This window comes from Salvelinus sp. IW2-2015, linkage group LG37 (genome assembly GCF_002910315.2).
Source record: "Salvelinus sp. IW2-2015 linkage group LG37, ASM291031v2, whole genome shotgun sequence".
Lineage (NCBI taxonomy): Eukaryota > Metazoa > Chordata > Actinopteri > Salmoniformes > Salmonidae > Salvelinus > Salvelinus sp. IW2-2015.
Window position 1 is genome coordinate 118379 of NC_036876.1, and position 11441 is coordinate 129819.

The 11441-nt window shown below is 40.4% G+C and overlaps 1 protein-coding gene across 1 annotated transcript; it reads right to left on the reverse strand.

Annotated features, from left to right (window-relative positions):
- Positions 1–4850: 4850 nt before the first annotated feature.
- On the reverse strand, positions 4851–8052 carry LOC139023819 (acidic leucine-rich nuclear phosphoprotein 32 family member E-like). Its single transcript, XM_070437779.1, has 3 exons — positions 7893–8052; positions 5744–6080; positions 4851–5139 (listed from the first exon to the last, which is right to left on the reverse strand). The coding sequence occupies exons 2-3, from the start codon at positions 6008–6010 to the stop codon at positions 4945–4947; spliced, it is 462 nt and encodes a 153-aa protein (XP_070293880.1). The 5' UTR covers positions 6011–6080; positions 7893–8052; the 3' UTR covers positions 4851–4944.
- Positions 8053–11441: the final 3389 nt, after the last annotated feature.

An 11441-nucleotide genomic window follows, 5' to 3' on the forward strand; every position in this document is an offset into this window, starting at 1 on the left:
AACACACACCTGGTTCCATAATCATCAACCCCGGACTGTCTTGTCTAATTACACACACCTGGTTCCATTATCATCAACCCCGGGACTGTCTGTCTGAGTTACACACAACCTCGGTCTCCATTATCATCAACCCGGACTGTTGCTGATAACACCACACTGGTTCCCCATTATCATCACAACCCCGGACTCTGATCTTGTCTGATAACACCACACCTGGTTCCATAATCATCAACACCGGGACGTCCTGTCTTGATAACACACACCTTGGTTCTCATTTAATCGATCAACCCCGGACTGTCTCTTGTCTGATTAGACACTCAACACCTACTGGTCCCTTTCCACATATACTCATCACCACCGGAAGTGTCATTGTCTGCATTAACACACACTCCGGTTCCATATATCATCAACCCGGACTGTCTGTCTAATTACACACACCTGGTTCCATTATCATCAACCCGAATGTCTGTTCTTAATATCACACACACACCTGGATCCATTATCATCAACCCCGGACTGTCTTGTCCACTTCTGAAACACACACCTGGTTCCATTATCATCAACCCCGGACTGTCTTGTCTAATTACACACCACCTGGTCCATTATCATCAACCCCGGAATGCTTGTCTAATTACACACACCTGTTCCATATCATACCCGGACTGTCTGTCTGATTTACACACACCTGGTTCCATTATCATCAACCCCGGACTGGTCTTGTCTGATAACACACACCTGGTTCCATAATCATCAAACCCGGACTGTCTTGTCTGATAACACACACCTGGTTCCATTATCATCAACCCCGGACTGTCTTGTCTAAAACACACACCTGGTTCCATTATCTCAACCCCGGACTGTCTTGTCTGATAACACACACCTGGTCCATATATCATCAACCCCGGACTGTCTTGTCTATTAACACACACCTGGTTCCATTATCATCAACCCGGATGTCTTGTCTAACACACACACCTGGTCCATTATCATCGCAACCCCGGACTGGTCTGTCTATAACACACACCTGTTTTCATATCATCAACCCGGACTGTCTTGTCTGATAACACACACCTGGTTCCATATCATCAACCCCGGACTGTCTTGTCTGATAACACACACCTGGTTCCATTATCATCAACACCCGGACTGTCTTGTCTGATAACACACACCTGGTTCCATTATCATCAACCCGGACTGTCTTGTCTGATAACACACACCTGGTTCCATTACATCAACCCCGGACTGTCTTGTCTGATAAACACACCTGGTTCCATTATCATCAACCCCGGACTGTCTTGTCTGATAACACACACCTGGTTCCATTATCATCAACCCCGGACTGTCTTGTCTGATAACACAACCTGGTTCCATTATCATCAACCCCGGACTGTCTTGTCTGATAACACACACCTGGTTCCATTATCATCAACCCCGGACTGTCTTGTCTGATAACACACACTGGTTCCCAATTCCCCTGATTAGTATGTTATATATGTGCCCTCTGTTCCCTCTTCCTTGTTGGTTATTGTTCCCATGGCCATTGGTGGTGGAGACTACATGCGCGTGGTGCAGCGGTTATACTGCGTGCTTTATATATAATTGTATTACAGGTATTGTCCCGTGTCGTCAACAAGGTTTATCCTCGCTCTTTTGTTTGGTACAGCCAGTGTTTTGTATACGTGTTTGTTTTGGGTGTAAAAAAAAAACCTTATTGTGTATTCCTGCGCCTGTCTCCAAAATCCTTTATACCAGTGTGACATAGTTTTAGTTTATTCATCGGTTAATAGATCGTCGTTTTAGTTTATTCATCGGTCTAGATGTCGTTTAGTTTATTTATCGGTATATCAGATGTCGTTTTAGTTTACATCTGGAGTAATTCATCGGTCTAGATGTCGTTTTAGTTTATCATCAGGTCTAGATTGTCGTTTTCAGTTTTATTTCATCGGTTTCTAGATGTCGTTTTAGTTTATTCATCGGTCTAGATGTCGTTTAGTTTATTCATCGGTCTAGATGTCGTTTTAGTTTATTCATCGGTCAGATGTATACAATAACGTTTTAGTTTATTCATCGGTCTAGATGTCGTTTTATTTATCATCGGTATAGATCCGTCTGTTTTTAGTTTTTACGTTCATCGGTCTAGACTTTGTATTCAGTTTTAGTTTTATTCATCGTAAGATGTCGTTTTAGTTTATTCATCGGTCTAGATGTCGTTTTAGTTATTCATCGGTAAGAATGTCGTTTTAGTTTATCATCGGTTAGATGTCGTTTTAGTTTATTCGCGTTTAAGATGTCGTTTAGTTTCTTATCGGTAAAGATGTCTTTTAGTTTATTCATCGGTCTAGATGTCGTTTTAGTTTATCATCGGTAGATGTCGTTTAGTTTATTCATATCGGTCTAGATGTCGTTTATTATTCATCGGTAAAGATGTCGTTTTTAGTTTATTCATCGGTCTAGATGTCGTTTAGTTTTCATCGGGTCAGAGATGTCGTTTTAGTTTATTCATCGGTAAAGATTGTCTTTTAGTTTATTCATCGGTCTAGATGTCGTTTTAGTTTATTCATCGGTAAAAGATGTCTTTTAGTTTATTCTCGGTAATAGCATGTGTTCTAGTTTTATTCATCGGTAAAGATGTCGTTTTAGTTTATTCATCGTGTCTTAGATGTCGTTTTAGTTATATCTGTCCAGATGTAGTTTGTATCGAGCTTTATTCATCGGTTCTAGATGATCGTTTTACGTTTATTCATCGTTAGATGTTCGTCTTTGTTTATGTATCCGGTATCTATGATGCGTCGTTTTAGTTTATTCCATTCGGGTCTAGATGTCGTTTTAGTTATTCATTCGGTCTAAAGATGTCGTTTTAATCATTCATTGTATATTCGCAATGCGTCGGGTCTAGGATGTTCGTTTGATAGGATTTTCACGTTTCATCGGTACAAGATGTCGTTTTAGTTTATTCATCGGTCTTAGATGGTCGTCTTTAGTTTATTCATCGGTAAGATTGTCGTTTTAGTTTTTGATTCTTTCATCGTCTAGATGTTCGTTTTTAGTTTATTCTCTCGGTCAAAGGATTTCAGGTTTTAGTTTATTCATTCGGGTAAAGATGTATGTTGAGTTTAGTCATCGTCTAGATGTCGTTTTAAGTTTCATTCATCGGTAACGTGTCGTTTTTAGTTACTTTATCGGTCAGTAGATGTTCTGTCTTCATGAAGTTTATTCATCGGTTAGAATGGTCGTTTTAGTTTATTCACGGTCTAGATGTCGTTTTTAGTTTATTCATCGGTAAAGATGGTCGTTTTAGTTTATTCATCGGTCAGATGTCGTTTTAGTGTTATTATCGTACGATGTTCGTTTTCAGTTTATTCATCGTAAAGATGTCGTTTTATTATTCATCCAGGTAGCAGGATAGATGTCTGTTTTAGTTTTATTCATCGGTTAGATGTCGTTTAGTTTATTCATCGGTTAAGATGTCGGTTTAGTTTATTCAGTCGTAAAGATGTCGTTTTAGTTTATTCACGGTAAAAGTTACATGTCGTTTTAGTTTATTCATCGGTAAAGATGTCGTTTAGTTATCATCGGTCTAGATTCGTTTTAGTTTATTCACTCGGTGTTTAGATGTCGTTTTAGATTTTAGTTCATCATCGGTAAAGATGTCGTTTTAGTTTATTCATCGGTAAAGATGTTCGTTTTAGTTTATTCATCGGTAAGATGTCGTTTTAGTTTATTCATCGGTCTAGATGTCGTTTTAGTTTATTCATCGGTAAAGATGTCGTTTTAGTTTATTCATCGGTAAGATGTCGTTTTAGTTTATTCATCGGTCTAGATGTCGTTTTAGTTTATTCATCGGTCTAGATGTCGTTTTAGTTTATTCATCGGTTAGATGTCGTTTTAGTTTATTCATCTGGTTAGATGTCGTTTTAGTTTATTCATCGGTAAAGATGTCGTTTTAGTTTATTCATCGGTCTAGATGTCGTTTTAGTTTATTCATCGGTTAGATGTCGTTTTAGTTTTATCATCGGTAGAAGATGTTCGTTTTAGTTTATTCATCGGTAAAGATGTCGTTTAGTTTATTCATCGGTCTAGATGTCGTTTTAGTTTATTCATCGGTAAAGATGTCGTTTTAGTTTATTCATCGGTAAGATGTCGTTTAGTTTATTCATCCGTAATGTCGTTTTAGTTTATTCATCGGTCTAGATGTCGTTTTAGTTTATTCATCGTCTATTATGTTTAGTTTATTCATCGGTAGATGTCGTTTTAGTTTATTCATCGGTAAAGATGTCGTTTTAGTTTTATCTCGGTAAGATGTCGTTTTAGTTTATTCATCGGTCTAGATGTCGTTTAGTTTATTCATCGGTAAAGATGTCGTTTTAGTTATTCATCGGTCAGATGTCGTTTTAGTTATTTCATCGGTCTAATGTCGTTTTAGTTTATTCATCGGTCTAGATGTCGTTTTAGTTTATTCATCGGTAGATGTCGTTTTAGTTTATTCATCGGTATAGAGTGTCGTTTTAGTTTATTCATCGGTCTAGATGTCGTTTTAGTTTATTCATCGGTCTAGATGTCGTTTAGTTTATTCATCGGTCTAGATGTCGCGTTTAGTTTATTCATCGGGCTAGATGTCGTTTTAGTTTATTCATCGGTCTAGATGTCGTTTTAGTTTATTCATCGGTAAGATGTCGTTTTAGGTTTATTTCATTCGGTAAAATGTCGGTTTAGGTTTATTCATCGGTCTAGATGTCGTTTTAGTTTATTCATCGGTCTAGATGTCGTTTTAGTTTATTCATCGGTCTAGATGTCGTTTTAGTTTATTCATTCAACCATTGTAAAAAAACAATTCAAAGACATGTTTATCAATGCCAGGGTTGCTGCATTACTATCTGGCTGGGTACTGTACTTTTACTATACTGTTTAACAACACTATCATAACATTATGTTTCGTAGACAGCGTCATGCTTCGTACCGAGCGGTCAGGGCTGTCACGCGGCTATCGCAGTCCTCCTCCTCTCCTCCGTCCTCCCAGCTCTCTTTACTCTTCCCTCGATCTCTCTCTCCTGGCCGGCTCATGGACAGCATCTTCCCTCGATCTCTCTCTCCTGGCCGGCTCATGGACAGCATCTTCCCTCGTTCCGGGACACTGGAAGACTGGAGATGAATCAGTTTTAGGAAGCGCAAGATATGGAGGGTATCCCTTGTATGTAAAACCTAACTTTAGTTACTAACTATTGTGTATGTAGTATCGTTCAACCAGAGATGTAGTGTAGGGTTAACTCACGTAAACGCTGTTTCAGCACCTTTTTTTATTTTGAGTGAGTGTTGAGTCACCTATTTTCTATTTCAGAAACATACTTTAAAAGTAAATGGAGCGGTACTTTATTCACTGTGACCAGCGTTTACCCATGTTATTTTATGTTGAACTACATCACTGCTTTCAATGCAAAACTAGCCACTGAACAGAGCACTTGACTTAATGAAATTCCATTCATGGAAACATTTGTTTGTAACACAGCTTCACTGATACACATAGCACACTTCCCTCCAACAAACAGATCACAGGCCTAAACTGCATCACCTGTCCCCATCCATAAGTAACTGACAGTATTCAAACCCTGACCCTTACCTTCTCCCACCTCATCCCCCTCTGCTCTCTATGTCCCCATCTCCTCTCCCTGTCCAAAACACCTGCCCCATCCATAAATTACAGACAGCATTCAACTGTAACCCCTGACACACATACACACACACACACCTTTGTCTTCTCTCTCTTTTCCTCTTCCTGTTTCTCTAGCTCGGCGATGTGCAGGCTCAGCGCCTCCCAGTGGATTATGGGTAGGCCCAGGTCATCCTCTCCGTACGAGCCCTCCTGCCACAACAACGCTGCTCCCTCTGAATCTTCATCCTCATCCTCTTCATCATCTTCCTCTTCAGCCTCGTCGCTCTCTTTCTCCTCTTCCTCCGTTTCGTCGCTCTCTTTCTCCTCTCCCCGCTCCCTCTCCCTCTCCTTTACTCCCTCCATCTCTTGTGTCAGTAGGAGAGAGTTCTAGGGTGGGTAGATTTCACACTGCTCTGGGGAGGAGGGTGCGGTTCTGTTGGTATAACAGAAAGACTAAATAGTTGTTTATTAATACTTTATAAACAGGTTATAAATAAATATATTAACCTACTGTTATAACAACTATATTACACTGCTTGGTGTTAGGCCTGCTACTTCAAAATTATGATATGCACTGAGATGCAGTGCCTTAGACCGCTGCACCACTCGGGAGCCCATGGAAAATGGACATGGAACATACTGAATCCTTGGAAAACTAATATCAAGAGTTCCAATGTAATAATGATACTATGTTAACAGTGTCTATTATGTCGCAACAGCAGTAGTGTAAAGTACTTAAGTAAAAATACTTTAAAGTACTAAACACCAGTCTCAACGTCAACAGTGAAGAGGCGACTCCGGGATGCTGGCCTTCTAGGCAGAGTTGCAAAGAATAACCCATATCTCAGACTGGCCAATAAAAAGAAACGATTAAGATGGGCAAAAGAACACCGACACTAGACAGAGGAACTCTGCCTAGAAGGCCAGCATCCCGGAGTTGCCTCTTCACTGTTGACGTTGAGACTGGTGTTTTGCGGGTACTATTTAATGAAGCTGCCAGTTGAGGACTTGTGAGGCGTCTGTTTCTCAAACTAGACACTCTAATGTACTTGTCCTCTTGCTCAGTTGTGCACTGGGGCCTCCCACTCCTCTTTCTATTCTGGTTAGAGCCAGTTTGCGTTGTTCTGTGAAGGGAGTAGTACACAGCGTTGTACGAGATCTTCAGTTTCTTGGCAATTTTTGGTTGCTGATAATGGGCCTTTGTACGCCTATATAGATATAACTTAAAAAATCTGCAGTTTTTAGCTACAATAGTTATTTACAACATTAACAATGTCTACACTGTATTTCTGATCAATTTGATGTTATTTTAATGGATCAAAAATGTGCTTTTCTTTCAAAAACAAGGACATTTCTAAGTGACCCCAAACGTTTGAACGGTAGTGTGTATATATATATATACAGTGCATTCGGAAATTATTCAGACCCCTTGACTTTTTCCACATTTTGTTATGTTACAGCCTTATTCTAAAATGTATTAAATTGTTCCCCCCCTCAATCTACACACAATACTCCATAATGATGAAGCAAAACAGGTTTTGAGAAATTTTTGCAAATTTATTGAAAAAAATTAAAACGGAAATATCACATTTACATAAGTATTCAGACCCTTTACTCAGTACTTTGTTGAAGCATCTTTGGCAGCGATTACAGCCTCGGGTCTTGGGTATGATGCTACAAGCCCACCCATGGCTATACCCCTGCCCAGTCATGTGAAATCCGTAGATTAGGGCCTAATGAATTCATTTCAATTGACTGATTACCTTCTATGAATTGTAAAATCGTTCAATGTTGCGTTTCTTTTTTTCATTGTATACRTTTATATGTCTACTACGGACTCTGACATTGCTCGTCCTAATATTTCTTAATTCCATTCTTTTACTTTTAGATGTGTGTGTATTGTTAGGTATCACTGCACTGTTGGAGCTAGGAACACAAGCATTTCGCTACACCCTGCAATAACATCTGCTAAATATGTGTATGTGACCAATAACATTTGATTTGAAGTGTGTACAGTGCAAGACTGCATAATCATATAATAAAATAAAATAAAGTTATATCAAGGAAAAGTGTTTTCAAGACTGAAATACTAGAAAGGCTGCAGTAAGTGAGTGTGTAGGTCTAGGGGAAGCCTAGAGAAAACGAGAAGTGACACATGCCACGTATCGATAGAAGTAGGACATAAGTATATTGTTTAGTAGCTATTGGGTTACACAATCGATCACTGGCTATCAGAATCACTTACCAAATTCCCCCAGTAGAAACTTCTTGACCTGTCAAACCGGGGGAGACGATGATTGTGCCCACATAACTTTCTATCTCTTCCTTGAGCAAAAAATCTTCCTAGTTTGCCTTTATTCTCCTTCCTTCTCTCCCTCCTTACTTTCCAACCTTRTTTTCATTCCCCGGTTCCTTAATAATTCTGAATTTCTTGCTCACTTTAACCGGAGTAGGGCGTTGAACTGCAAAACTATCCAACGTGTGTTCCGCGGCTATGATTGAAATGATCGTTTGTTACAAGTGGCGCAGTTACGTTAGTAGCCTAAAAGTTATAACGGTTTTTAGTAGCCAAGAAAATCCACTAATTTGTGCGCCAAAAGAATAAAAACAAAAGCGTAAACCTTCAGGAATTTCACGGCTTTTCGGTAAGGACACACAGGGAGCAAGAGAGATGAGGGTGGAGAGAAATGACAGGCTGAAGAAGTAACGAAAAAATGTTAGGTGTCCAATTTCACCGTTTTTAGTGGACTACTGACATTCAAATGATTGAAGAAAGTATATTTGATTGGGTGACTTTAAATTCTGATTGACAGGGAGATGACAGCAAGGAGAACTCAGACAATTGTTCGTAAACTTTGTTTAGTAACTTCGTAGGCTATTCCCTTTGTACCATTAGTATTTGGGCAAGAAGTCACACGCCAGCAATCCTTACACGTTGATAATATATGCACACTAATAATTCGATGTTGAAATGATCATGGCAGTAGGCAGGTTATGCAATAGGGTGTAAATACCTTACTCTGTTTATCTTAGTCGATGTAAGGTCAAAATACATCGATTAAATATATTCTGAAAGTGAATAATTTTGTGATTCTAATGCAGTTTATTTTATATGTAGAAGTTTAGGTCTAACTATTGTGATTCTCGCCACAATTTGAATTCTTCCACATGGGGCTGATTTATTTACATGTAATCTATTATCTATATAAATGATTTGGTTTAAATCCCACTAAAACCAAGGGATTAGTTAAATGTCATTATGTCATCGTAGTGGAGATGATTTACGATGACTGGTGTGTGTGTGTGCGTGTATGTGTGTGACAAGACAGGAACACACATAGTGACGCCCAGTTTTAGGCCTTAAGGGTGATTCCTCACGTAATCCTCTATTTCTGTGCTTACACTGCCGTCTTGTGGCCGAACCAAGACACTACAACCTCCTTTACGAAACATGCAAAATTGATAGATTGTAATTTATTAGAAACTGGAAGAGGTTAAATGTGTTAAAAATGTATTTTGTCTTGTACATGTACTTAGGATATACTGCAGTCAGAGGGAAAATGAATACTTGTACAAGTGGCCTACAGTACAGTGCAGTCAGGCTCCTGAGTGGCGTAGGCACTGCATCTCAGTGCAAGATGCGTCACTACAGTCCCTGGTTCGAATCCAGGCTGAATATCATCCGGTCATGATTGGGAGTCCCATAGGGTGGTGTACAATTGGCCCAGCGTCACCAGGGTAGGCTGGCATTGCAAGTAAGAATTTGTTCTGACTTGCCTAGTTAAATGAACATTGAATAAAGAAATAGCACAGTTGTCTGAAGCTTATGATTTTGGGAGACTCAGCAATACTTTTAATTTATATTTAACCAGGCAAGTCAGTTAAGAACAAACTCTTTATGTACAATGACAGCCTACCCCAGGCCAGTTGTGCATCACCCTATGGGACTCCCAATCAACACTGGTTGTGATACAGCCTGGAATCGAACCAGAGTCTCTAGTGACTTCTCTAGCACTGAGATGTAGTGCCTTAGACCGCTGCACCACTCGAGAGCCACGATTTGCTTTTAGCAAAAATGGACCTTCCACAGTAAAGATATACAGTATACTGGGTTGTATAGACTGTAGGTAATATGATTTTGGTTTTCAGTCTGTTTGTTGTGACATTTTCCTCACAAATTATCTGATGTAAATAGATGAAAGATTCAATATGAGAGTTAATATAAAATGACTCTGTATCACAGGTCAGAGAGAGACTAAAATCAAATAAAATTTTATTAGTCACATACACATAAACTCAGCAAAAAAAGAAATGTCCTCTCACTGTCAACTGCGTTTATTTTCAGCAAACTTAACATGTGTAAATATTTGTATGAACATAACAAGATTCAACAACTGAGACATAAACTGAACAAGTTCCACAGACATGTGACTAACAGAAATGGAATAATATGTCCCTGAACAAAGGGGGGGTCAAAATCAAAAGTAACAGTCAGTATCTGGTGTGGCCACCAGCTGCATTAAGTATTGCAGTGCATCTCCTCCTCATGGACTGCACCAGATTTGCCAGTTCTTGCTGTGAGATGTTACCCTACTCTTCAACCAAGGCACCTGCAAGTTTCCTGGACATTTCTGGGGGGAATGGCCCTAGCCCTCACCTTCTGATCCAACAGGTCCCAGATGTGCTCAATGGGATTGAGATCCGGGCTCTTCGCTGGCCATGGCAGAACATTGACATTCCTGTCTTGCAGGAAATCACGCACAGAACAAGCAGTATGGCTGGTGGCATTGTCATGCTGGAGGGTCATGTCAGGATGAGCCTGCAGGAAGAGTACTACATGACGGAGGAGGATGTCTTCCCTGTAACGCACAGCGTTGAGATTGCCTGCAATGACAACATGCTCAGTCCGATGATGCTGTGATACACCGCCCCAGACCATGACGGACCCTCCACCTCCAAATCGATCCCGCTCCAGAGTACAGGCCTCGGTGTAACGCTCATTCCTTCGACGATAAACGCGAATCCGACCATCACCCCTGGTGAGACAAAACCGTGAATCGTCAGTGAAGAGCACTTTTTGCCAGTCCTGTCTGGTCCAGCGACGGTGGGTTTGTGCTCATAGGCGACGTTGTTGCCGGTGATGTCTGATGAGGACCTGCCTTACAACAGGCCTACAAGCCCTCAGTCCAGCCTCTCTCAGCCTATTGCGGACAGTCTGAGCACTGATGGAGGGATTGTGCATTCCTGGTGTAACTCGGGCAGTTGTTGTTGCCATCCTGTACCTGTCCCGCAGGTGTGATGTTCGGATGTACCGATCCTGTGCAGGTGTTGTTACACRTGGTCTGCCACTGCGAGGAYGATCAGCTGTCCGTCCTGTCTCCCTGTAGCGCTGTCTTAGGCGTCTCACAGTACKGACATWGCWATTTATTGCCCTKGCCACATCTGYAGTCCTCATGCCTCCTTGCAGCATGCCTAAGGCACGTTCACGCAGATGAGCAGGGACCCTGGGCATMTTTCTTTTGGTGTTTTTCAGAGTCAGTAGAAAGGCYTCTTTAGTGTCCTAAGTTTTCATAACTGTGACCTTAATTGCCTACCGTCTGTAAGCTGTTAGTGTCTTAACGACCGTTCCACAGGTGTATGTTCATTAATTGTTTATGGTTCATTGAACAAGCATGGGAAACAGTGTTTAAACCCTTTACAATGAAGATCTGTGAAGTTATTTGGATTTTTACGAATTATCTTTGAAAGACAGGGTCCTGAAAAAAGGACGTTTCTTTTTTTGCTGAGTTTATTT